At 56.4% G+C, this 27,067-nt stretch overlaps 1 protein-coding gene across 6 annotated transcripts in view; it reads left to right on the forward strand.

The window, feature by feature from the left end:
- Positions 1-911: 911 nt before the first annotated feature.
- The window catches only part of TBC1D2B (TBC1 domain family member 2B), a 53,864-nt gene continuing 27,708 nt past the window's right edge, over positions 912-27,067 (forward strand). For 2 of the 6 annotated variants that reach the window (XM_019803537.2, XM_019803538.2), the window contains exons 1-3: positions 912-1,595; positions 13,510-13,663; positions 20,583-20,748. In XM_019803537.2, coding sequence (XP_019659096.2) covers positions 13,528-13,663; positions 20,583-20,748 — 302 coding nt within the window. In that variant the 5' untranslated portion in view covers positions 912-1,595; positions 13,510-13,527. Of the gene's footprint in view, positions 1,596-13,509; positions 13,664-14,768; positions 17,072-20,582; positions 20,749-25,561; positions 26,962-27,067 lie in introns of those variants that run through there. The other 4 variants (XM_019803539.2, XM_011229620.3, XM_011229622.3 and 1 more) reach the window with 4 other exon arrangements.

The raw sequence follows: 27,067 nt of genomic DNA on the forward strand, positions 1-27,067 counted from the left end.
CCGCCTCGGGCGGCGCACCCGGGCTTGTCCCCCCTCCCCCCGCCCCGGGGGCTGCGGGCTGCGCGGTGCCCGCACCCCTCCTCCGCCGCTCACCTGGGCTCCCCCACGCGCGACGTGGACGCCGCGCGCAGCGGTCCCGGCCGTTCGCGCCTGCACGCTTCTGGACCTGCCTGGGTCACGACCCCTCGTGCTTCCGCCGCCGCTTCTGTAACGGAGGCTGCCCGTTACCCCTGGTGGGGGGTGGGCTTCGGGATTCTCTGAAGGGTCGGAGGGGGCAAGGCCCTCCCCGGTAGTTCCCTGCGGTCCGTGCACAGTGGGGCAGGGGCGCTCAGCGAAGGTCGCACCGCCCGTAAGTGGCGGAGCCTGTTCTCTGGCTCCTTACTTTGCCGGGAGACTTGGGAGGGGTTTGCTTCAGCCAGTTCTGCCTTGCCCGTGCGAGGCTTCCTTCATCCTGTCGCAGAGAAAGCCCCCGTGAGAGATCCGGCGGAGAGTCCTGATCCTGGTGCCCGGAGGCCGCCCCTGGCCTTGGGGTCCCCTCCTCTCCCGGGTGGCTCTCCTGACCTGGCTGCTCTGAGCCCCCACCCTCAGTCCTCGGGCTGGGCTTTCCCCAGAGCAGCAGGGCTGGGCCGGGCTGGCCTGTTGGAGCGCTCTCCCAGGCCAAGTGCCGCGCAGAGGGGGCTGTGCCTGCTTCCCTTGGCCCCGTGAGCCCGGGACTGAGCCCGGGACTGTTCCCGGACCTCCGGAGCGCGCAGCAGCTGGGGCTGCTGCCCGAGGTCATTCTTAGAGCCGTGTCAACTCAGCGGCTGCCATTCAGGCGGACTGTGATTCCTGGGTTCTTTCCGGCCCTCCATGCCATCTCTGAGTGGGTGCAGGCAGCCTGCTTCTGCCCTAGAAGCCAAGGAGGGTTGCAGCAAACTCCGGCTGACTTGGAAACCGTTTGTATAAACTTGGGAATGACTCCAGGGAGCGCACGGGGACTTCTGCCAGAGGAAGGCTTGTCCTCACTGTGCATGCGGGCAAGCCTGTGTCAGATGAATTTCCTCTGGAATTGTTTGTTAAAAAAGAAAATGGAGCATCCTGTTTCAGGTTTTCTCAGCTGACTTTGGAGCCCTCTGTCCGTTTTCTCATTGAGGGAAACGTGGGTAATGAAGGTGCGTCCCTACACGGGGCTTGGGGGATCAGAGAAGACGGTGGCCGTAGAGCCGAGGGGTCCTGAACTCGCCTGGGCCTGCTGCGCGCGGGTGTTGTGCAGCTTACACCCCCTGGGTGTCCCAGCCCCCTCCGGTCTAGTGGGACGCTCACCTTCCTCGTTACGGGGTTGTGAGCATTCCGGAAATGCTGTGGGAACGGCTGGCACAGCGTAGGCCCCGCAGGGCAGCCGTACGAAGTGATGCGTAGCATCTGTGGCCGAGGACGTGGCACATTCGTGTAACGGAATGTTTATACAGCAGTGGGCACGAAGAGAGGACAGCTAATGCCGTCCACACGACGGACTCACCTAAAAATGGGGCAAGAAGACCGTACCAAGTGATTGCATACGGACGGCACCGTCGACAGAAAGGTTGAGAAGGTCCCGCAGCTGTCTGTGCCGTGTGGTGAGAGGGGAGCCGCGTGGGGTGATGAGCCCTGGATTCAGGACGCACTCGCGGCTCAGGAAGATGGGGCAGGAGTTGGCAAGTGTCTGTTTCTAGGACCGGATGCCTCAGGGCACTTTAGAGCATTCCGTCCATCTTCTTGTATGTTCAGAATATTTTTAAAGAAGGAAATCCGTTTTCATGTGGATTCCTGACTGAGGAACGTGGAAAGTTGCTTAGTCACAGAGTAGGACGGAGTGCCCGAGGCTGAGGGTCTGCCTTCCAGAAACAGTGGGAATGGAAGAGAGGCAGGGCTTTCCAAAGGAAGGGAGCTGTCAAGACGTCGGGTTCCCAAGTAGGGGCATGCTTGGAGAAGGATGTGTTTAAGTGTAGGGGATTCCTGTTGAGCTGAGGGAGTAAAACTTTCGTGGTGGTGAAGGTGGGAATCAGTCATTTATCTTCCTTGTCACCTGTCAGGTCCTGTAAGCGTTAACGCTTGGCTCGAGGGCTCCTCGCAAGGGGTGGGGGAGCCCCTGATTTGCGGGGGGAGCTTAGGCTAGTAGGGACTCAGCCCTGCTCAGCCCTACTCAGGTTGCATAGCATTTTACAGATACCATTTCCCTTGACAGAAGAGTTGGAAAGGAAAGAGAAATCAGCAATTTGCTTATTGCGTTATCATGTGTTTCTTGTTTTAAAGCGTTTTTCATTCCTCTCTGGCAAAGCTGTGGTTTCGTTGGGCTTTTTCAAAATGTTTCACTGCTTGAGTCTTAATGAAAGCTGATATTGGAATTTCTTGCTAAGCTTCTCTGTTGCTGAGCTCAGGGATCTGGTCCAGCGCCTTGTTTTACAGACGAGGGAATAGAGGCCAGAGAGAGGCTGGGATTTGCCTGAGATCGGGAAGCTAGACTGAGACCCTCCCTGAAGGTCGAGACCCCGGGAATAGTGAGAAGAGATGCAGAGTAGCTAGTCGTGTCATCTGTTCTGACAGGTCTGCCTTTTCAACTCAGGTCATCAGTGGTTTGGGACGAGATGAGGTATAGTGCTTTTCCCTTTACTGCATTTGATCTCTGTGCTTTTCCCGTAGTAAAAAAGCAGCAGGAGCATTGTATGCTTGGAAGCAGCCATGGTGGTCAGGCAGATGCCAGGGCTCCCGGGCGGGTGAGGAGAACGTGCTGGAGGCTGCGTGCTGGGCCTTCCTGGGGTGCGAGGGGCAGGGGCCAGTTCTGGAGCGAGCTGGCGCTTAGGGAGGCTGGCGTGTGACTGACGAGGGTAAAGCGTGGGCAGGACCAGGCTCCTCTGCGAGCCCACTGCCGCCCCTGGAGCGAGGGGCATCGTCAGACTGTCAGCAGATGAATTCCCCGCCCTCCACCTCTTTCTCAGGGCCGTTTGGTGCTCAAATGGACATGGGGTCGGTTTCTGAGTCCCACGTAACTGCCCAGTCATGCACCCTTGTTCTTAACCCACTTTTATGGGAAGGATGCACATTCTCTGGTGTTGAAACTGCTCCCAGCTTAATGACAAACATTTGTTAGCTTGTGTAGTCATTGTGTATCCCACACAGAAGAGAAGCGGGGAGCTCTGCCTTCCTGGCGCGATGGCCCTGCTAAGCTGTCCTGCCCGAGGCTATCCACTCAGGGGTCTCAAAGTATTATTTAAATCTGTCCAGACTTTGCTTTTCATGGGTTTGTCGGGGCATCACAGCGAGGACACTCCTTAAAGGCAGGTGCGGTGTCCCACGTGCGGGGTCCCACGTGCGGGGTCCCACGTGCAGGGTCCTAGCAGCTTGCCCAGTCCTGCCGCCTGGCCTGGCGCTCCTTACGGTGTGGTCTGCACCCCAGTCCTGGAGGCTGCACCCTGACTTCCACACGGTGCCCGCACAGAGGAAGTGCCAGGTGGGCCTGTGTGGAATGAGAGCACAGATGGTGAGCGCCCAGGTGGTCCCCTGGTTTGGGGAGGGCTTTGGCCCCCTAAGAGGGTGAGCCAGGTCCTGCAGTGTGTCCGATGACCCTCTCCCCTTGTGCCGTGCCGTGAGTGCCCGCGGAATACAGCAGGCATCGGCTACGCAGGGAGGGTGCGGCCCACCCAGAGCACCGTCGGTCCTGATTTTCGGTCTCTGGTGTTTCACGCCCCTGGCTGGACGCCGCAGACACCGGTGTAGCCGTGGGTGAGTGTTCTAAGTAAAGGGCCGTGTGGTAAATGTTGTAGGTCTTGCCACCACACCGTTTCTGACTCCTGTGCTGTCGTAGCACAGAAACAGCCATAAAATGAGCGTAGCAATGTTTCTGTAGTTTTTATTTACAGACTCTCAAATTTGAATTTCATTTGATTTTCACATGTCACGAAATACTGTTCTTTCATTTTTTTTCAAGTATTTAAAAGTGTAAAAAGCATTGCTGGCCTGCAGGTGCTTATGCAGGCGGGGGGCTGGATACGGCCCCGGACTGCGGTTCACAGACTCACATATTTTGGGGGGAGCCTGGGGCCCTTCTCACTCACTCACCCACCCTGTGTTAGTTACTGGGGTACGGGCTGAACGACGTGAGCCGGTTCCTGCCTGGCAGGGCTTTCTGTAGCGTGGGGAGACAGACGTTGGTCACAGCAATGGGCGCTGTGCCGCGTGGGAGGAACAAGGTATGAGCATGTGTGATAGGGGACTTGGTCTGCTTCGCAGGGGAGGGCTGGGAGAGACTTGCTGAGATGTGAAGGTTGAGTCGGTGTTGACCGCAGCAGGGAGGGGGAGGGGCGTGGTGGGAGCAGAGGTGTGTAGGCGGGAGTGCTGGTCGTGTGTGGGGCTCAAGGGGTTCCGGGGGGGCAGCCAGGGAGAAGGCGGCACAGCCTTTGGAGGGGAGGCCTTTGGGGCTACAGCAGAGTTTTAAGTGGGGGTCGAGAGGTTTCTTTCCCTCTCTTCCAAACCGGTGGGTGGTTGTGCCCGGCACCCCCTCTGACCGTGTTGGAGGACCGTGTGGTTTGCGTGTGAAGGCTGATGGGCGTGTGTGACGGCCTGGCAGAAAGCTTTCAAAGGAAACAAACGGGACGGGGAAGATATCGTGGCCCCTTACGTCTTAGGTGCCCCGGTTTTGGGGGTAGTGGGGTCTGGAGGCCGCTCAGGGGGCTTGTGCGGTTGGGGCCTGGCCCCGCCGGGTGTACTGCCCGTCCTGCAGCGTCCCTCGTGACCCACCTGCACCGAGGGCTCGCCTCTTCCACCCGCTTTGCTCAGATGCACGTTGCCAACTTCCTTCCCTGTGGAGGCAACTGTTTCTTGAGAAATGGGGAGGGGCTGCACGCGTTCAGGGTTGAGGTGTAAACACCAACTGCCACCCCACGGAGGCCCTGAGGGCTGGGCAGCTGTCCTTGGTAGGTGCCTTACCCATCAGCCATTGGGGTGCAGTCTTCCTGTGTGGTCAGAACGCAATTCAGACCGTAAGCTTCCCGCCAAGGACAGAAAAGACTCTGTTATTGTAGAAATGACTCTCTGACTGGGGGAGGGGGCTTGACTAGGAACGGTCATTTCTCCTGGAGATTTCTGTAATTGGGTCGAATGACACTGGAGTGGGTGTTGGCCTGCCTCCCTTCAGGTCCAGGCCTCCGCAGGGCTTGGTTGCTGTCCCAAAGTGAGTGTAATACGGAGTCGTGAATTAGGGAGCCACGGGGCTCCTGACCAGCGGTCTGCTGCACACCCACCTACAGAACTCAGGGACCGGGACACTGTGGGCGGTGGACACAGAGGTGCCCCCCGGAAAGCCTGCAGATCCCACCGTTGCCCCCGAACAGCGGCTCCCCAGGCCGCTCAGGAAACCCCGAGCACATGGGTCGCCCCCTGAGGTGGGTCCAGTCCTGTCCGGGTATCTGAGCACCTGATGTGTCCTGCTAGGGCACACGCAGCCCGAGGACGGAGATGGTCTGCGGCTCAGCACCGTGTCCCGGGACTTAGGGAAGCTCAGGCAGGTCGCCGACGCTCAGGCACAGTGGCCGGCCGACCCGATAACCCCTGCTGCCCAGAGACGTTTGCGGTGCCTGTTCATTCATTAGCATCTGCTGCGTTACGCTCTTTCTGCAGAGACGGCAGGAATTTTCCCCTTCACTTAAGAAACTACAGTGGGAAGACTTTAAAAATCCATCAGCAACTGATGGCTTTGGAAAAACTCCGCAGGGAAATCGTGTCGGTCTGTCGCAGTCAGTGCGGGGCGTGAGTATCCGAGGCCTGCGCGTCGGGCCTCTGGGGGAGGTGTGGCGTCGTTCCGCGGTGATGAAGAGGAGGGAGGCCCGTATGGGAAGGACGGATTGGGATGTGGCCCAGGGCCAGAAGGCTGTGGTCTGTGTGATAATTTCTGTGGGCATAGCAGAGTCGGAGAGGCCTGTGTGGTGATTGTCAGAAGTGCTCCCTGGAGAAGGTGGGCTGGGCAGCGGTTAGGTTTGGATGGAACTGTAGCTGCCCCAAGATTTAGAGCCTTGTGCACCAGAGGACGTGTCCCCGGTCAGATGGGACAACGTGTCTTTGTTTGCTGACCTTTCAGGTTGAGCGCGGGGGGGAACTGGGGCCTGGTGGGGAGGAGTCCGGAGCTGCATCCTTGGGACCAGCCTTCGGGCCGTTCCACGGCCAGCCTCCGGGAAGGAGCGTGGTCCTTGTGCCCTCTGCCCCTCGGGCGAGAACTTGTCTGAGTGTCGGATGGCAGGGGTGGCGGTGGACGGGGTGGGCAGGCCCTGCCATCGGAGATGTCGATCTTGGATTAGAGGGATGATTTCGTTTCCCCTCCAGCTCTGCGATGTCCAGGGAAGACGGCTGGCAGACAAGCCAGCCTGACTGTCCTGGTGCGATGCGGGTGTGAGCCCTTCGCCTGGCAGGTTCTGTGGCGTGAGGCCCTGGTGGGCACCTGGAGGGAATCAGCTGTTGCCTCTGGCCTCGGGGAGCTTGCCCGGCCTGTTCCCAGGTGTGACTGGGGCATTGTCATTAAGCGGCTCGGTGACTTGGAGGAAGACCTTATGTGCTTTTGCTCCAGGGGTCACTATCCCTGAGTCGGAACGGCGGGGGCGGTGACCTGGGGCGCCAGCAGGAGGGAGCAGCCCTCCGCGGGATGGCGGCGGCTCTGGCACTGGAGCCTTCCCCGGACACGCGGGCTGTGTGCCCTGTTAACCCAGCAGCTCGGCGACGTTTGCTTCGTGTTTCCGCTTTAGGCCAGAGTGGGCAGTTGGGCCCACGCGGGGTCAGTGGTGGACAGGCACCTAAAGTGGACATTCGCCCGTTTCATGCTGCAGTGTGGCTTCAAGACAGCGAGTCACATAGGGGCGTGAGCGGCGTAGACGGTACGCTTCCAGGAGGGGTTGGCTTAGCGGGAAGCGTGTGTCCTGTCGGGAGCCTTCTCGGGCGGTGTGTGCCAGAGAGGACAGGCCCCCCGCAGCTGCCCGTGAGCCGTGCCCGCTAGCCCGGCTTCAGGGTTCGCACCGCGCCCCCACACATCCTGTCCCACAGGCGACGTGCTGACAGAGCACTCTCGCGTCTGTTGTTTGAAGGAAGCACGTTGTTCAGAACCCTGGTTCTCCAGCTGCAGGAGAGAAGCCGTAGAGAACGCGCACGGTGGGTTCGCCCCGGGGACCCTGATGCCGTTGGTAGGCAGGGTGCACCCCGGGAACCCGCATGCTTAATCCTCCGCCGACCCTCCAGCCGCAGCTGCCTGCCTGGACTGCGGCTGACGGCTCCCTCCACGGCAGAGTACGGAGTGGCCCCGTTTGGTGGTGGTTTTCCGTGTGGAGTGGAAATAGGCCACGTGGGCGGGGACCAGTGAGGCGCGAGCCCCTATCCTTGGGTTAACGCTCTGCGGTTGCTGTCTGTGTATCTACTTTGCATTCTGAGTTTCTACCAGCAGTGGTTTGGGGCCTGTCACCCTCTCCCCAATTCCCACTTGGTCCCTGGCCTGCCCATGGGCTGGCGCTCCTCCAGGGGCGTTCGCCGGGCATCCCGGGCTATTTCCGGGACAGTATTTGTGATTACCACTGCTGCATAGCTGGCAGGGACTTTGAGAGCCCCCAGATTCCACCCAGCAAAGGGTGAATAACACAGTGACGTCGGGGAGCCACCCGACCCTTTCCTGGGACACCAGCTCGGCCCGAAGCACCGTTAGGGACCCATGTGCCTCCCAGACACCCCGCAAGCTCTCTTAAAGGGCAGGCAGATCTCTGCTGCCGCGCCCCCCTGTCCCCCAGGTTCCTGGTGGGTGGTGCCTGGGACCCCGGTTCCTAACTCTTCACAGGAAGTCATTGCTGTGTCCTGTGTCTTAGTAGAGAGTGTCACGCGGGGCCGGGCCCTGTGGCACGGTGTGTGGAAACCATCACACCAGGGGTGGTGCGGGGCGTTCACGGCTGTGGCTTCCACAGCTTTTAATTCCCGCGAGCTCGAAGAGCCCTGGCTCTCCCCTGATTGTGCAACAGCAGAGCCGATAGGGAGCCACAGGAATGCAGCCCCGTGGTCAGTCGGGGACCACGTGCCCCTCTTCTGTTGCCGGGCTTCCCACTTCCTGCTGGGGGAGCAGAGCCGGAGTGGCTGAGTCGGTCACCTGGCCAGCCCCCTTTCCTGCAAACGTGCACTGGCTTCACCTTGTTCTGTGCCTGGGTCCCCTTCTCCCCGTCCTTGCCTTTCCTTGCTAGTCTCTGTGATGTCCGTTGATGCTGGGAAGGTGTCAGGACAGATGAGTTTACGTCGGCATATTTGCTTTTTAAAAGAGGGTGCTTGAGTGATAAAGGGGAGCCCCCTGCTGACTTCCGCCTCCCGAGTAGGTGGCAGGTGGGGGACCTCCCCTGGGGTCTGGGTTCTTGCCCAGCCTTTGAAAAGGATTGACATTACAATTGTGTAACTATTTTGATAGATCATATGAAAATGCTGATTTTAAGATAGTTTGGAAAGATAAGAGGTAGGAGTGCGTGGCACCCGCCGGAGGAACGGAGGGCCGTGCGGATGCTCCCCGCTCTCCGGGGCCCGGAGGTCCTGCCTGGGTTCCCTTCCCGGCGTCTGCTGCCGGCTCAGACACAAGACTTCACATCTGGTTCCTTGGTACGGGGCCAGATCTCTTGAGATTCTTTCCAGGCTCGTGATTTTGAAACATTCAAAAGAAAATTTGGAACCTGAAGTTATTTATCAGATTTGGGCTGTGGTCTGTTTTTCATCTGAGTTTTGTGTCGTCAGGCCGCTTACGACACTCTTGTGTTTTTATCGTTTAGATGCCTCTCGGGAACCCAGGTCGCCTTCTTCAGCTTTAAGGAACAAAATTCCTTCCCCGTGAGCAGCCACTGCGCCCCCTCAAACAAGGGGCTGAGTGAGGTGTGCACACGGAGCCTACCCCCGGGCGTACCCTCCCTTCCGTGGCTCTGCCGTGAATGATGGTCGTGCTGTTCTTTGTAGATGTGGGGGGACCCGGCCCTCCGGGGAGGAGCCCAGAGTCTGCGCCCCACGTTGACAGCTAGACTGCTGTGTCCGCACGCATGACTGGTTCGGGGCGGGAGGTGTTTGGACTGGGCGTTGAGCAGTAGGTAGGAGTTTGCGGGTGGTTGCTAGCACGGTCGGAGCAGGGGCTGTGCAAGCTGAGCCGGCTTCAGGGTGTGTGTGTGTGTGTGCATGCGCGTGCGTGCAGGGCCACTGTCCGGTGGAGGGGGCGCGGCGCGGGCCCGGTTAGCGTGCAGGTCGCACGGCCCGCTGACACTGTCAGGGAGTCTGGAAGCAAGTGGTACGCATGACTTCCCTGGGTCTGGAGGGGGACGCTCCAGGAGATGCCAGGGAACGCGAGTGGAGAGACCACCGGGGTGGGCACCCTGCAGGGCTGGCGACTCCCGTGGGGCTAGAGTGCGGCTTCTCTCTTCTGCACACGGTGCTGCCCCCTGCAGTCTGTCCTTGAGAAATGTCTTCAGCGTGGAATCCTGGGGCCCCTGTGGACCCACGGTGGTGCTCTCTCTCACCGGGTGCCGTGGAGCTGACCCGGCTGGGTGTCCAGAGGGCCACGGGCGCTGGCGCGCAGGCCAGCTGTCCTTGCCGGGAACCCAGCACACTCACAGAGGCTCCCGTTCAGCCTCTCGGCCCTCAAGGAAAACCGTCAGGAGCTTGAGTCCTGCTGGGATGCTGGCAAGATGGGCGTCGTCTTGGGCGTGCGCTCCTTCCTCCTCCTCCATGGGACAGCAAGGAACACAGACTGGGGTCTGAATTGTCATGGAGCCAGCTACCGGCCGTGAGGCCTTGGGTGCTGGTGGAGACGCGGTCGCTGCCGATGCCTGGAGAGTGGGTGCGGCTGGCGTGGCGCCCTGCATGCGCCGATCGAACCCTCAGAGCCACTGCAGCAGGTGCGGTACTGATGTCACTCACGTCCCTCCAGGGGGGCATCAGAGCCCCGCCGCTCACGGCACGCGGGGTATGAGCCCAGACATCAGGCTCAGAGCCCCAGCGTGTAGCACGGGGGATACGTGGATAATGCTGTTGGGGTGGCTGTGCGCGTCCGGTGACTGCGCGTGCCCCGCGTTCAGTCCGACGTCCGGCACCTGGCGATGGCTTCCTTGATGGTGTCCGATGGTGTCCGATGGTGTTGCAAGTGTGTGGACACACGTCACGGTCTGGGTCGTGCCCAGCTGTGTGAAGGAGATTCGGGACTGGTGTCGGGGACAGAAGAATGTTTGGAAGGACTCATGGCGAAGTGGGCCCCTCTGCAGAGCCCCCCGCCTCCTTCGTGTTGTTCAGAATTCTTGAAGGTGAAACGTCAGATGAGTTTTGCAGTCTCCTTGCCGTGTCTCGATGAGGTCCCTTAGAGCTCATCACGGTGGCTGGATGTTAGGAAAGTGTCCGTAAAGTACGAGGGTTTCTTAGGCCAGGCATTTTGTATTTTGGTCGTAATAGGAACGTGTTTCTAGCTGTTTATTGCTGTTGTAAAGGAAACTGTTTGCTCACTGGGTGTGGCTGAAGCAAGAATCAACCGCGTCGCACCTAGTTCTGTGTCCCCAGCGTGGATGGCGGTGCTTGGCCTGAGCTAGGTGCTTGGTAAATATGTGCCAAGCGAATGAGCAAACATTTTTGTGTACACGGCATTTCCCCTTTTCCTTCTTTTGGATTACTTGAATGGATGCCCGGGAACGACGTTGGGTCAAAGGGGCCAAGCTTTGTGCTGAAGTTCGGTGTCCGGAAGTTCTTTCTCGCAGGGCTGGAGACCCCGGCGGCAGAATTTGACCCAGGGGGTCGTGTGGTGGGAAAGTGGGTAAGGGACGGCGCCCGGTCGCTGTGCCAGCCCCTCCCCCAGGAGCACACCCACCTGCCAGGACTGGGCCCTGAAAGAACTCACCTGCGACCAGATGACCTTATTAAGAGAGCCAGGCTTGGGGGGAGTGTCCAGGGGAAGCGACAGGGGCTGGGGCCCTTCTGACCAGGTGTGGGCTTCTGGGTTTGGGGCCGGTGGGGGTCTGGGGACCGGGTCTGTGGGAGCAGCTGGGGCATCGCATGGGTCCTCGCGGCCACTGAGCACGGAAGTCCATGTCGGGCTGGATGTGGGCGGCCTGGTTTTCATTCTCTGACCTGACATGACACCTAAATGCAGTAGGTGTCTCAGATCAGGACCGTGCCCACCCAGGCCGCGTCTGCCCCCCGGCTCCCAAGACGCTCATGCGGCTGAATAGGGACAGCCAGAACAGCGTTCCAAGACGTCCCGTGTGGTTCGTGTTTGGACTGGGATTAGCAGCCTCGGGGCAGTAGGAGCAGCCGGACATGAGGACAGAGTCGGATATCTGAGTGCATCAGGCATCTTGGACCACATTGAGAGCAGCAGGTCTAACCTCTGCGTTCAGGGAACTCAGGCTGATGAGGGACACGCAAGGAGTGCTCCTACCTCCACGGGAAGCTTACCTGGGTACACGGTGTTGTGAGCCTCCCGTTCAGAGGATAGACAGAACATGCAGGCTCAGGTCAGGGAAACCTCCTGGAGGTAACATTTACATTGGACTTTGAAGGATGTATAGGAGTTGGGGAGACCGGTGTTCTGGGACACTTAGGATATGGCCCTCATGAGTCTTTAGATGGCAGATGCTGGCACCTGGCCTCTTGCTGGACACTTGTCTCCCACAGGCACCTACTGTATGCTGAGCTGAGCCTTGGCTCTGCCCCTTCTAGCATGATTGGAATGCCCACCTGGCTCTCCAGAATTTGGGATTAGAGCACTGTAAATTGAGGGTAGGGGGTAGATCCCGTCTCCCAGTCCTGTTCTCCATCCCTCTGGCTGGTGGGTGCTATGTAGGGTGGTGATAGGCTTCAGCACGGACTGGCTCATTTGCCCCAGCTGGGCTGGGGCTCATGGAGGGCACTCCTCGTGATGGGCTCATGGAGGTGTTCCATGATGTCAGATTGCTTGAGGGTCCTACTTGCCCCATTGGAGAAGGGAGACAGATACTGAAACCATGAGCCATCAGCCAGACTAGCCGGACCTGTTGTTGGTCCCTAAAGAGTGTTGGCATCTCTATGGTTAAAGGACGGAGACGGCCTCTTGAGTCCTCAGTCCTGTGGGAGGGGAGAAGTGAGGCTGCCCCATGCCCCAGGAACCCGATGCCCTTGGCCTCCATTTCAATCCCCACAGCCACTTCCCAGTCCCTGGCCTTCCCACCAGCCTTGGCTCCCAAATGCACTGCGTTTAGCATCAGTCTAGAGCAGCACATTTGAGACACTCGCGGTACGAGCCACGACAGACATGCTATAAGTGTGCAAGTGTAGGTGAGATAATCCGACGTATCCAGACCATTCCGTTGTGTGGCACGAGCCACATTTCCCGTGCTCAGTGGCCACATGTGTCCAGTGGCTGCTGTGCTGGGCAGATCTGAGCAAACTGTCCATGTTGAACCGGACTGAACCCGGGGTGACCGAGAGCCTCGTTAGTGATTGTGATCTAATCAGATCGGGGTGAGGTCGGCTCTCAGCTCCACCCTCCTTCCGTGCAGAGGTGCCAAGGGAACACACGGACGCTCGCTGGACTCCCGCTGATGGGCCGCGTGGCGTGGTGGGTGCCGCCCACCCTCACAGCCCCTGCGCGTCTGTCTGGGGATCTCAGAACCTGACAGCCGCGCCTTTGCAGCTTTTCCGCCTCCCCTCGGACAGCGTGAGCCCCGGGGCCTTTCACTAGCTGCTCAGGGTCGAGGTTCAGATGCTTTCAGCGCTTTCCAGATTTTTAAAAAGGGAAGGAACCCCAGTTAATCATTGCCTCGAGGCGGTTTTCCTTGCCGTATTGACCAGATTTCTGTGACATGAATAATAGGTCAGACATTGAAAGCATGTGACTTTAATGTTTGTTTTTGCCCGGGGAATTTAGTGAGAGAGGGTCACGAGGTCGCTAACTGTTCCCTGGCCAGATTTCCCCTTTAAACCGAGGGTTCTTGTTCAAGCAGCTCTGTCGTGGTGCCCGCGGTGCAGGGGCAGTGGGAGAGCTTCGCAGCAGGGCCTGCTGCCCGGCGCCCTTACAGGCACTCGGTGTCATCGATTTTAAAAGTTTTAGCCATCGGATGCGGCCTCTGGTTTCCAGTCTGCAGTGTCCGCCGACGCCCTCCCACAGGCTAATGGGTGGAAATATGGTTATTTGACGTGGCATGGCCGGGACTCCACCCCGGCCTGTGCAAGGTGTGAGCTCTGGAGACAGGCTTTATGCTCGTGTGGCGTGCAAGGGCAGTGAGAACACCCAGCGTCCTGAAGCCGCCTGCGGACGGTGTTCTCTCGTGCTAGGATTCCAGGTCCCACAAGTGGGAGCGTTTCTCACAGGGCTGAATTCCCACTGTCCATGCTGTTTGCTCCAGTGGCTTGCGTGAGCACCAGCCGCCCGTCCGGACCATGATTTCTTTGACCTTTGACCTTCCTACCACCGCCAACCGTGGGGCAAGGAGCGTCCGCCTGTCCTGCTGTGTGGCCGCCGTAACACTCTCTCCCCTTCCCTCTTTGCAGGCTCCTAATCGTCAGCTCATGACCTACTGGCTGCAGGAACTCCAGCAGAAGCGGTGGGAGTACTGCAGTGGCCTGGACATGGTGAAGTGGGACAGCAGGGCCTCCCCGACCCCCGGGGATTTCTCTAAGGGTCTCGTAGCCAGAGATAACTCAGGTAAGTCACAGGTGGGGGCAGCCACGTCCGTTCCTCATGCACAGCCATTTGCCACGGCAGGTCAGCCGGATGGACGTTCAGAGCCAAAGTACCCATGATCCCTTTCCAGTCGTGGCATGCCATACATTCCGGGTGTTTCCACGTACAGAATCGTATTCAAGCCTGATGACGACCTTGGGGGTCGGCCGGGGCCATGCCCGGCGCCCCGCACAAACGAGAGGCTGGGGTCTGCCGGCGGTGACTCCTGTGCTGCCTGCATGTGCGCCCCGCCCCCATGCGTTCGCAGAGTTTGTACACGCTTTGTTCTCAAAGCCTGTGCTCCCGGCATCTCCCCGAGAGAGACTTTAACCAATTCCATTTTATTCTAGATTTGTGGCATTTCCATAACTCTTGGTGATTCCCAAACAGTCTCCGTGTAGAGATAATGTGAATTTTTATTCGAATACCTAAACAGTGAAGAGCCACGCTGTCCTTGTGACTGACGTGTTGAGCAGCGCTGGCTTGCTGACCGTCCGAGCGAGGGTGGTGGGGTGGGGCCGGCCCTGGGGCTCCTGCCTTCCTCCAGGGAGAGGGCAGGCGGCGGAGGCCTGAAGTGGGGCGTGAGAGGTGCACACGCCAGGGTCCAGCCAGCGAGGGCTGGTTCTCTCGCCTACAAAGGGGTGAAGACTGCACTTCCTGACGCCTGCGGGACCCTCTGCTCTGCGGAGCAGGGGCTCCGTCCTGTTCCCTGCGAGCTGCGGCCGCCCTGTTCCAGAAACGGAGGCCTGCGGAGCCCCTCCCTTGCAGGCCCCTGCTGCTCTGCCCGCCCTGTTCTCCTCAGGTTCTGTGGCCTGACCCTGTGGCCAGTGACATGGTACTGAGTGCATGTCACACTGTCCACACGCACTCCCGTGAGGTCCTCACCTTGTTCTCAGGGGTGTCCACACCTGGACGACACCGACAGCCAAGGGGGCGCCTCTGTGTTCTGTGCACACTTCCCTGGGGTGTTTGAAAGCCTCTCTGCTAAGGTTTTTGACCAGAAGCAGCTCTGAGACTCAGTTTCGTCGTTGTGTAAGCACGTTCGTGAGGCCGCCAGTGCCTCGGGGGGCGGGGGGCACACCGTCTCTTCTCTTCCTTTATTCTTAAAATTTAGTTATTTATAATCTCCACACCCAGTGTGGGGCTTGAACTCACGACCTCAAGATCAAGAGTTACACGCTCTAGCGACCGAGCCAGCGCGATGCCCTGGTTTCTTTATTCTGAGGGCGGAGCGTGTCTGACAGACCCAGGGCGCTAGACCGAAGGATGTTTCTGACTCTGATTTGCACTAAAAAATGAAGATTTCCTCTTCTTCTGACCTCATTGCCCCCTCGTTTGGGGCAATCTTGCCCCATGCCGCCTGCCAGCACCCGCGGCCCCTGACGTCACTTGGGGGAAGGTCTTGGGAATGGACGTGTCCAGTGGGCAGGCCGTTGTGAGTCTTGGGAGGTGGGTTCATTGGCGGAAGTGGCCCGGGGCCCACGCGCTGAGTGTGCTGAGTACCACCTTGGCCGTCGGGAGGTCTGCCGAGCCCCACTCCACTGCCCCAGGCGTGTCTGTCTGAGCCTCGGTTTGCTCATCGGCAGGATGGAGAGCCTTGCGCAGTCTCTGGCTCTGGCGGCCTGGGTGGTGTGGTACACACCTAGGATCTAAGAACCGAGAAGTCTCAGTCCGTGTTCTGGAGGAGCGCGTGGCTGGGTGAGGGGCCCAGGCCAGTGCAGACACCTGTGAGAGGCGGTGTGAGAAACACGGGGCGGGGTGAGCCCGGGGCCGGCCTCTGCATGCAGAACGAGCGGCCGATTCAGGTGCCTGGCTCAGAAGTCCAGTGGGGGCGAGAGGCCAGAGAGGAAGCTGGCAGGTGGTCAGGGGCCAGACCTGGAGGGGCGTCACCAGACACACGAGAGCAGGGTGAGGGGCGGGTCGGACGTGCTGAGTGCTGGGGAAGGGACCGGTCGGCGGGACAGGGCTGGGATCCGGCTGGAAGCCGTGGTGGCTGCGGCTCTGGCGGGGGTGGTGGAAGGGCCGAAGGGTTTGGAGGTGGGTCAGGAGGGAGGGTAGGCCGGGCGGCGGCGGGCTGGACTGCCAGCCACCTGTGCACCCCTCGCAGTCGTGTCATGAGGGCCGTGTAGAGGTACGTTCTGATAGAACTTGGAGTCGGTGAGGATTGCGTTCAGCTATAGTCACCGGGGAAGCTGAGTCAGGGGTGTGTTTATCTGGTAATGCGCAGTCCACGGCGCCGCTGCGGCCGTCCTGTTCGCCGTCCTTAGTGGGTCAGCTTTCCCAGTCCACTGCTGCCGCTGCCTGGAGGCGGGGGTGTGGGGTGGGGGGCGCACGGAAAGGAGGTGGCTCTCCCGCGAGCCCTCAGCCTGTGCCTCCTTCGCTGGCCCGTGCTGCATGGCCGTCCCGGAGCCGGAGGGAGCAGGGAAGGCAGGGGTCTGAGCTGAGTACACAGCCACCGTCCACACCGGCGTCAGTGAGGAAGGAAGGGCTGCGGGGAACCGTGGAGCGGCACTGTCACCCGCTGGCCTATGGAACATTCCGTCTGGAGAGTTTGTCTTCCGTGTAGGGGTCTGTTGTCTTGTGACTGGGATTTGCAGCTTGACATTCGTCAGGCTGCACAGGAGGGATGGCTTGGCTGTGTCTGTCTCCTGTCCCTGCCTGCACCCGGCAGCCCGGCCCCCCAGAAGTGCTGAGCCGCCCGCACAGACTCCACGGGTCTCCGCGCAACTGCACCCCGTAGTCCGGCCCCCGCGGGAGCGCTGAGCCGCCCGCAGGGACTCCGCACGTCTCCGCGCCTGTATGGTAAAGACCTAGTTTACACACAGAAGTCCTTGGCAAGGACGAAATGCAGGGTTCAAAGCCCTTCCCAGCTGCTGGGCGCGAGGCACCCAGACCCACCGGAAGCATGCACAGGAGGCTGATGGCCGCGTTCCAGGAGCTGCACACGGCCCTTTCTGTTTAGCTCACTTCCCATGTCAACTGATCAGCAAACAGCGGGGCATGAGAACACCTTGTCTCTTGAGACTTCCTGCAAGTCGGGGGCCACGAAGCACGCACGGTCACAGGAGTCTTGGTGCCCAAGTACCCGTTTGAGCACGGCAGGTGCTTCCTGCAAAAAATGGCAGAACAGACGGTTTGAGGGGAGACCACACACTTCCTTCTCAGGGCTGGCGGGGCGGGGCCGCAGCCGCTCCTTTCAGCCCCACGGCCTGTGCAGTCCTGCGGCTGGCACAGGGGAGGCCCACGTGCGGTGGGATGCAGACCCAGCCCGCGAACTGCCTCGGCTCCACAGACTGGTTTCCCCTGTCGCCCCGTGAGCTGATCGGAGGCTGTGCTTCTCTCTCACCCCCCTTTGTGAAGTACTGCCAATGCTACGTGTTGTTCAGAAGTGTAAGTCACGGTGACTCCCGCGTGGTGCTAGAGAGGCAGCCGGTCCCGGGGGGGGTGGCTCACGGGATTTGGGCACACACTGTTTCCCTGTCTGTTAGTAGGATGCCCCCTGAGGCTCCTTGTGGCCTCACTTCAGACCAGGAAAGGGTGTGAGGATGCTTCCAGTTATACCTAGGAGGGGCCTCTTTGGAGCGCGGCTCTGGGGGAAGGGGGTGCAGTTGAGCTGGGTTGGTGTTGGTGAGGGCGGAGGGGGTGCAGGTGAGCTGGGTTGGTGTTGGTGAGGGTGGAGGGGGTGCAGGTGAGCTGCGTGGGTGTTGGTGAGGGCGGAGGGGGTGCAGGTGAGCTGCGTGGGTGTTGGTGAGGGCGGAGGGGGTGCAGGTGAGCTGGGTGGGTATTGGTGCCATGGCTGGGGTCTGAGCAGATTACAGAAGGTGAGGAGGTGACACAGGCAGGAGAGGGAGGTCACCTGCCGGGTGGGGGCCCCACCCCGACTCCGGGGTCTCAAAGGGAGGTGGTAGGAGAGGCAGGTCAGAAGGGAGGCCCGTGAGCCTTCCCGGGAAGTACAGGGCCTCCTGCCCCAGCTCTTCATTACTCCGTCTTTTTTCATCCATGGTCCGGGTCCCCAGTGCATATGAGCCCCTGTTCTCTGCTGGCTGCTGGTCACAAGGCTTACAGCCATGGCGGGAGCAGCCGGCAGGACGCGTGGACCGGCTGGCTGGGGGCCTGGAGAGCCCCTCCTTTTGGGTACGCAACTGCCCTCACTTGGGAGATTTCTCTTCTGCATCTGAGAGCACCTCCACGATCTGGGTTAGAACTCAACGATAAAGGGGAAAGAAACGTTTTCCTGTTAAGCCCCCTCTGTGCTCCAGCTCTGGCAGAGACCTCTCGTCCGTCGTGTTCTGTGCCACCAGTGGGAATGGCCTTCCCCCATGACTTTTCCCCTGTCGTGGACGACCCAGCGTCCCGGCCGGGTTAAGGCAGCAGGAGAGGAGGGGGGAGACCCGCTGTCAGGATGCGTCTGAGCTGTCGTGTTTGAAAATGCTTGAAAGGAGCAGAGAACATCTGAACGCCAGAAACCTTCCAGCGCAGACCGTCTCTCCCTACAGAAGCTGGTGGATCCGGTCGCTCCCGGCAGAACTCCAGGGAAACCCTGCCATGACCTAGTTTGTGTCCCCTCCAGGCGGCTCCTGATGTGTGGACGCGGGTGCGGGAAAGGCCAGCCACTCTGCTTTTAATTAAGGAAATCTCACACACTCCTTTAAAAACCGAAGATAAGGCAAGATGACAGTAATAGCAAAACTGGGAAATGGCTTCTTTTTCACATGGAACAATTACTTTCAGAAGCTGTGTGTTCTGCCAGCATCCTCCCCGGCCTCCGGTCCCTTGTCTCCAGCCGGGCCCCTGCACCTTGTGTGCCTTGGAAGTGTTTCCAGTGGGGCCCAGGGTGGCCGCACGGCCTGCGGTTTTCTGGGCAGGAGGTGCTTTGCAAGAGTGTTTGAAAGCCTGTGCCCACAGTGGGGCCGCCGCTCGCCTTGCCCACGGCCACACAGACAGAGAGGCTGGCCCAGCGTGCTGCAGACAGGAGCCCGGGCGCCGTGTCCACTTCCTGGCCTGGCGCGTGCACCCTCGCCGTGAGCTCTGCGAAGACCAGCCCTCGGGAATCCCAAGCTTTGGTGTTGCCCTTCCCTGAAGGAACGGAGGTGCCCCTCATGTGCCACCGCCTGGCGCACTCCCCGCTGTGGCCGCCCGCCCTCACGGGTGCAGTCACAGCACCTGCCGTGCGGTGTTTGTCCTCCGGGGGCCAGGGGCTGGACCCAGTTCTCAGTGTTTGACCTTGTTTTATGTTATTGGAGTTCTTTCCAAGTCTTGGGAGCTCCCATCTGTGAAGGAGGGAAGAGGAGCAGCTGTGGCTGGAGCCATGGGTGGGGTCCTCCCTCTGCCGTCCTGCAGCTTCTTCTCAAACCCCAAGCTCTGGGTGCCAGGGCCTCCCTGGTTCTGCGTGACTTTGTTACTTTATCTCTTTCCTTTTTTTTTTTTTTTTGAGTTGTATTTATTTGACAGAGCAAGTGAGCACATGAGCAGGCAGAGGCAGAGGGAGAAGCAGACCCCCCCCCCCCCGCTGAGCAGGGAGCCCAACGCGGGGCTCGATCCCAGGACCCTGGGATCATGACCTGAGCCCAAGGCAGACACTTGACCCACTGAGCCACCCAGGCGCCCCTTAGGTCCTTCCTAGATGGGTTCTCACTGCTGGCCACACCCTGAGCACACCGTGTCCACCACGGGGTGGTAGTTTGAACCTCGAACCAAGAATGGGGAATCTGTGCTGATGCATGACTTCCAGCCTCCGTCACTTGGTCTTACAACCCACTGCCTGCCCCCAGTCCTTCTGTCTCCCAGCGCCCCTCCTGCTTTTCCCACTCAGGACCCCACTCTGGGCTGCAGCTGAGTTCCCCTGACAGGTACACGGCCCCCCGCTTCTTCCCGTCACACGTGGCGTGCTTTCCCGCGTGGGCTGTCAGAGCCCTTCCCATGCTACCTGGTCACTTAGTGACCCACCCACATAGGAAGAGCCCGTGGTTGGGGTTGGTTTCCCCACCAGCGCTCAGGGCCCTCCGTGGACACCGTCGGAGCCGCTCAGATCCGGCATTCCTCCGATGAGAAGCCATGTTTTCCTGGGTGTCCGTGTTCAGGCCGTTTGATTTTGCTTCACGGAGAGCGTGAGGGTCACTGCCGCCAGAGCAGGGCTGGCTGTCCTCTGTTCACAAACATCCCTTGCTCTTGGGAGGGGACTCCACTGCCGAGAACACAAAGTATTTGCAGCTGGGGACATTTCTTCAAAATGTTAAAAGAAGTTCTTATTACAGGGAGTTTTTATGCAAAGAGAGAATCCGTAACCTTACCCCATGTTTACTGAGTGATTCCCAAAATTACGATTTCATGGACCCATCTGGTTTCCCGGACACCCCTACGCACTTTGTTATTTTGAACCCGATCCTGGACATCATACCGTTTCAACCTTCGGTGTTTCAGAAGCTTGCAGTTCAAAGCTCTTCTGAGATTTGATCGTGCTTTAGCGCCGGCATTCCTGTGACTTTTCTGAAGCGCTCCCCGGGGACGTGCAAGCTTACTTCCTGGGGTCACCACTGCCGCAGTAGCAAAGACGCACAGAATGCTCCTGTTTGCTTAGAGGCAGAGTGTTCGTAAGCTCTGCGCTGCGCTTTGCTTCACTCCGTAAAGGCTGATCCCGGGAGTCGTCCCTTATCAGCGCAGGCCGTGGACCTTGGCCACAGGTTCCTGCTGCTTTGCTGATCCGAGAGACCGCGCAGGGCACCCTGGCCCCTCTCGGCCCAGGGGGTTTGAAGCACGTCACAAACACGGAAGGGCTTTAGGTGAAAACGGTCGCAGAACGCTGACGCCACCACGGGCTCTGTCCCATGGCCGGTGTCTCACGGAGGACGGGGAGTTCCACGTGGAAGCCTCGGGGACTGACCTTTGTTTGCCTGTCTTTCAGATGTAATTTGCCCACATCCGGATGCTTCTGCTGAGGAAGCCAGAAATGTCCTCGCCGTGGAAGCCGCCCCTGGAGAGCTGGTAGGAGAGGCAGCAGCTCACCAGCCAGCCCCAGGGCACCCAAATCCCGTTAATTTCTCTTTCAAACAGTGGGGCGCTGAGCTCAAGTGAGTCCTTGGAAAGCAACGTGTGAAACTGAGCGTGGGTTTTTTCTGATGACATGTTATGATTTTGTACGTGAAATTCTGAAAGCGCCTTGTATCTGTCGCTGACGAGGTTCTCTGAGGCACGGGGTGGTTTCTTCCACGTGTGTAGAGGGTCTGTGCCACACGTGCTCGCACGCAGGGTCTGTTTTCCCTTGCTTGACTCTGTGAGCGAGGTCACGCGGTCGCCGTGCTGCAGAAACAGAAGCGGGCCGGGAAGAGTCCTTGTCCGAGGTCACGGGGCTCCCAGGCTGCTGAGCCGGGGGAGCGTCTCCCCAGGGGGCCGGCCCCCTTCCCAGGCCCCCGGGGCTGCTCAGGGCCCGCGCTCCGGACGTCCGTCCTCTGCTCGTGCGCGAGCGAGTGAGAGGGCAGCGGGCTGGGGTGTGTGTGTGTTTTTAAGAAACACTTTACTGAGGTGTAAGTGACGTACCACACCGTTCACCCATTTAAAACGTGCGGTTCGGGGGTTCTTAGTACCGGCAGCCGAGCAGCCTTCACTGCAGCCGAGCAGCCTTCACTGCAGCCAATTTTTAGGACACTTTCGTCCCCCCGAAAAGAGCTGCTAGTACCCGCCCCGCTAGCAACCCTGCCGCCTCCCTGCTGCCCTGGGCGACCGCTGACGCGCTGTGTCCGCAGGTTTGCTGGCCCGCGCACTTCGCGTGAACAGCCCCTGGGAGCCTGGCGCCCGGCTCCTTGCCCTGACTCCGTGCTTGCAGCCTCCGCCCGCACTGTGGCCTCGGTACGCGCTTCGTGGCTCTTGTGGCAGAGTGGGGCTCCCTTCTGTGGGCAGACCACGCTGTGTGTCCGCTCTGCCGTGGACGGACGTGCGGTGGTTGCCACGTCGTGGCTGTTGTGAATGGCGCTGCTGCAAATGCTTACTGGTCTTGTGGGGATGTTTTTGTTTCTCTTGGGTCCCCGCTAGGGGTGGCCCTGCCGGGCGGTCAGTAACTCTGTGTACGACCTTCTGGGGACCTGCCTGCCGTTCTCGAGGCCGCACCGTGCCATGTCCCCACCAGCGTGTGTGGAGGTTACGGTCCCCCCCACGCCCGCCCCGGTGCTTGCGGCCCCCTGTCTTTCTGGTCCTCGTCATCCCCACTGGTGAAGTGGAGTCTCGTGGTCGGGATTTGCGTTTCCTTAGTGACTGATGGTTTGGGCGACTTCTCACGTGCGTATTGCCATTTGTAGATCTTTGGAGAGACTTCCCCTTGGATCCTTTGTCCACTTTTTAATTGCGTTCTCTTTTTAAAAATTTTTTTAAATGTCTTGAAGGTATTCATAGGCTGACATGCAAGGAACTACCTTGTTCTTTTTTTATTTTTAATTTTTTAGGCGGGGAGAGGTGGGGAGGGGCAGAGGGAGAGGGAGAATTTTAAGCAGACTCCATGCCCAGGGCTAAGTCTCACACGGGGCTCGATCCCCTGACCCTAAGGTCATGACCTGGGCCAAAATCAAGAGTTGGATGCTTAACTGACTGAGCCACCAAGTGCCCCAAAATTGTCTTTTTTTTTTTAACGCTTAGTTTTTTTAGAGCAGTTTTAGGGTTACGATAAATTAAGGGGAAGATGAGATTTTTTACATCCCTTTCCCCACACATGTGTACCCCACCCCACGATCACCAGACTGGTGTATTTTGTATCAGGGATGTGCCTGCACTGATGCATTGTACTGACCCAAAGTCCGTCGTGTACGTTAGGGCCACACCTGCTGTTGTGTGTCCCGTGGATCTGGACACAGGTACGGTGACACGTGTCTATCGTAGTATCACGCGGAGGATTTTCACGGCCCTAAAAATCCTCCGTGCTCTGCTCATCTCGCTCCCACCCGCAGCCCCACCTCGGGCCATCACTGATCTGTTCATTGTCTCCGTAGTTTTGCTTTTTCCAGAATTTCAATTTTTTTGGAATCATAGAATATTGGCCTTTTCACACCGATTTCTTTCACTTAGTAACATGCATTTAAGGTTCGTCTGTGTCTTTTCAGGCTGACACTCATCTATTTTTAGCGCTGAATGATATTTATCGTCTAGACATAGTTTAATAATCCATGCACTCACCGAAGGACATCTTTGTCGCTTCCAAGTTTGGTGACTATGAATAGAGCTGCTGGACACATCCATGGGCAGGTTTTTGTGTGGACGTAAGTTCTCAGCTCCTTTGGGTAAATGTCAAGGAGCGTGACTGCCAGGTTGTATGTGGGAGTATGTGCGCTTTTGTGCCAACCTGTCTTCCAAAGTGGCCACACCATGTTGCATTTCCGCCATCTGTGAATGAGGGTTCCTGTTGCTCCCCATCCTCACTAGCATCTGGGGGTGTCGGGGTTCCACATTCGGGCCAGTCTACTCGGTGTGTGGTGGTGTCTCACTGATGTTTTATTTTGCATTTCCCTGATGACGTGGAGCAGTTTTCTGTATGCTTATTTGGTATCTTGTATCTTCCTGGGTGGGGTGTTAGGGTCTTTGGCCCACTTTTCTTTTTCTTTTTAATTTCTCTATTTAAATTCAATTAATTTGCATACAACATATCATTAGCTTCAGAAGTAGAGGTCAGTGGTTCATCAGCCTTCTATAGCACCCAGTCTTTGGCCCACTTTTTAACTGGGTTGTTTCCTTATTGGTGAATTTTAAGAGTTCTTTGTATATTTTGGATAACGCTCCTTTGTCAGATGTGTCTTTTGCAAATATTTTCTCCTAGTCTCCTAATTCTCTTGATATTGTCTTTCCAGAGCAGAAGGGTTTACTTGCAGTGAAGCCCAGTTATCGTTATTTCTTCCATGAATTGTGTCTTTGGTGTTGTATCTGAAAAGGCATCACGACACCCAAGGTCAGCTAGGTTTTCTCCTATGTTATCTTCTGGAGTTTTATAGTTTTGCATTTTACATTTCGGTCTATGACCCATTTTGAGTTGATTGTTGTGAAGAGTGAAAAGTTTGTGTCTAGATTCATGATTTTGCACATGGATGTCCAGTTGCTCCAGCACCATCTGTTGAAGAGACTGCCTTTGCTCCTCTGTCAAAGATCAGGTGACTGTGTTTATGGGGGTTTATTTCTGAGCTCTCCATTCTGTTCCACTAACGTATTTGTTCTTGCTCCAGCATCACACTGTCTTAACTACGGTCGCTTTATACTAAGTCTTGAAGTCCCGTGTGTCCTCCTCCAGCTTTGTCCTTCTCCTTCAATATCACGTTGGCTATTTGGCCTCTCTGTTCAAATTCTAGAATCAGTTTGTCGATATCCACAAAATAACTTGCTGGAATTTCGATTGGTATTGCATTTTGGAAGAACTGATATCTTGACAATGTTAAGTCCTCCTACCCCCAAACATGGAATAGCTCTGCATTATTTGATTCTTTGATTTCAATCATCAGTTTTGTAGTATTCCTCACATAGATCTTACACACACACACACACATCTAAGTGTTTCATTTTCAAGGCTGCTAATCTAAATCTTACTGCGTACTGTGTCTTTAATTTCAAATTCCACTTGTTGGTATAGAGGTAAACAGTTGTCTTTTGCATATTAACCTTGTATCCTGCAACGTCACTATAATTGCTTATTAGTTTCAGGAGATTTTGTTTATTCTTTCAGAGTTTTTACACAGATGATCATGTCATCTTGAACAAAGACAGTTTTGTCTTTCTTCCCAATTTGTACACCTTTAATTTCTTTTTCTTGCCTTATTACGTTAGCAAGGATTTCTGGTACAGTGTTGAAAATGAGTGGTGGGAGGGCGCATCCCTGCCCTGCACCTGATCTAGTGGGACAGCTTTGAGTTTCTTACCGTTAAGTATGATGTTGGCTGTACAACTTTTGTAGATAGTTTCTATCGAATTGAGAAGGTTTCCTCTATTCGTAGTTATTTAGAGTTTTTATCATGAATGGGTCTTGCATTTTGTCAAATGCTTTTTCTGCATTTATTGATATGAACCCATTATGTGTGTGGGTTTTTTTTTAGTATTTTGATGTGATAGATTACATTAATCGATTTTCAGATGTTGAATGAGTTGCATAGCTGGGATAAATCCCACTCGGTTGTAAGGTATAATTCTTTTTATATATTGTTGGATTTGATTTGCTAATATTTTGTTGAGGATTTTTGCATCTGTGTTTGTGAGAGACATTGGTCTGTAGTTTTCTTGTAATGTCTTTCTGTGATTTTGAGATTAGGGGAATCCTGGCCTCATAGAATGACTTTAGAAGTATTCCTTCTGCTTCTGTCCTCTGAAAGGGATTGGACAGGATTGGTAGAATTTCTTCCTCGAAAGCTAGGTAGAATTCACCAGTGGACCCATCTGGGCCTGGTGCTTTTGGAAGGTTAATTCAGTATTTGTAATAGATATAGGACTATTCAGATCACCTTTTTTTTCCTTGTATGAATTTTGGCAGATTGTGTCTTTCAAGGACAATTCAATTTCATCTAAGTTGTCACATTTATGTTATAGTATTTCTTTATTATCCTTTTCATTTCTATGGGATCTATAACAATGTCCCCTGTTTCATTTCTGGTATTAGTACTTTGTGTTTTCTCTCTCTCTCTCTTTTTTTTCTTAGCCTGGCTAGAGGCTTATTGAATTGATTGATGTTTTCAAAGGACTAGCTTTGGTTTCATTGATTTCTTTTTCTATTAATTTCATGTTGACAGTGTCTTTGGTTTCTGCTCTAATTATTATTTCTTTTCTTCTACTTATTTTTGGATTTAATTTGTCATTTTTTTAGTTTCTTAAGGTGGAAATATAGATTATTGATTTTAGATCTTTCTACCGTGTACATTCAGTGATATACAGTTCCCTCTGAGCACTGCTTTGGCTGCATCCCACAGCCTTTGATAAGTTGCATTATCATTTCCTTTTAGTTTAAAACCTTTAGTTTAAAATTTCTCTTGAGATTTCTTCTTTGACCTGTGTGGTTTTATTAGAAGTGCGTTGTTTATTCATGTATTTCGGGTTTTTCGTTATGTTTCTGTTACTGTTTTCTGATTCAGTCCCACTGTGGTCTGAAGGCAGACATACGATTTCTGTTGTGTGAAATTTGTCGGGCTGTGTTTTGTGGCCCGGGATGTGGTCTGTCCTACACGAGCTCGAGAGGAGTGTGCATTCTGCTGTTGTTGCACAGATTGTCTACACGTCAGTGATACCCAGTTGACTGATGGTTGCTGAGGTCAGCTAAGTCCTTACTGATTTTCTGCCTGCTGGGTCCTTTCATTGCTGACTGAGGGTGTCGAAGTCTCCTACTGTGATAGTTGGTTCTCTTTGTCCCGTGGTTTTATCGACGCTCTGTTGTTAGCGTGTATGCGTTGAGGATTCCTGTACTCTTGGAGCATTGACCTTCTCTCACTTGAAATGCCTTCTTTAACCCTCGTGACTTCCCTTCCTTTGATGTCTGCTCTGAGATTCACACACCTGCTCCCTCTTTCTTTTGACTGGTGTTGCTGGCACAGTGTACTTCTCTGCTTTTACGTTTCATCCATATGCGCGTGTATTTAAAGTGGGTTCCTGGAGACAACGTGCCCTTAGGTCCTGACAACCTCTGTCTTAACTGGTGGACGTGGGCCTTTGACATTTATGGTGATTCTTGGTTCAGTCGGGTTAATGTGTGTTACTGTTTTCTGTTTGTTGCCCTTTTCTTTGCTCCTGATCTTTGTCTCCCACTCTTCTTCTGCCGCATGTGGTTTTCTTTCATTTTTTAAGTAATCTGTACACCCAGCCTGGAGCTTGAAATCGCAACCCTGTGATCAAGAGTCATGTGCCCCAGTGACAGAGCCAGCTGGGCGTCCCTGCCTCTTGTGTTTTTCATCAAGCGTTTTATATGGTTTTGTTTTCGTTCCTTCCTTAGCATATCAGCGATACTTCCTTTTTAGTCTTTGTCTTGTTTTGTTTTTTCAAACCAGTTGCTCTGGAGTTTTCAACACACATTTACCGCTAACCCAGGTTCACTTTAAAATCACACTGCGCTGCCCCACATGTCGGTGGGTGCTCGGTGATCGCAAAGCCGTCCCAGCTTCTGCCCCCGTCCCTGTGTCGCTGCCACTGCTGTGGTATATGTTGGGGAGGGGGAGGGGCGCACGGGCGCATGTTGTGGGCGCGTGGGGTGCACAGGGGTGCACACACAGAAGCAAACACATCGGTGGTATTATTATTTGGAACAAGCTGTTATCAGATCACTTGGAATGAGAAGAGTGAAGGTCTGTATTTTACTCTCCCTGTCCCGTCTTCCGGGCTCTTCCTTTCTTCTTTCTTGCTGAGCCTGTTTCTGATCTGTATCCTTTTCTTTCTCTCTGAAGAACACAA

This window comes from Ailuropoda melanoleuca, chromosome 9 (assembly GCF_002007445.2).
Source record: "Ailuropoda melanoleuca isolate Jingjing chromosome 9, ASM200744v2, whole genome shotgun sequence".
NCBI classification, from domain to species: domain Eukaryota; kingdom Metazoa; phylum Chordata; class Mammalia; order Carnivora; family Ursidae; genus Ailuropoda; species Ailuropoda melanoleuca.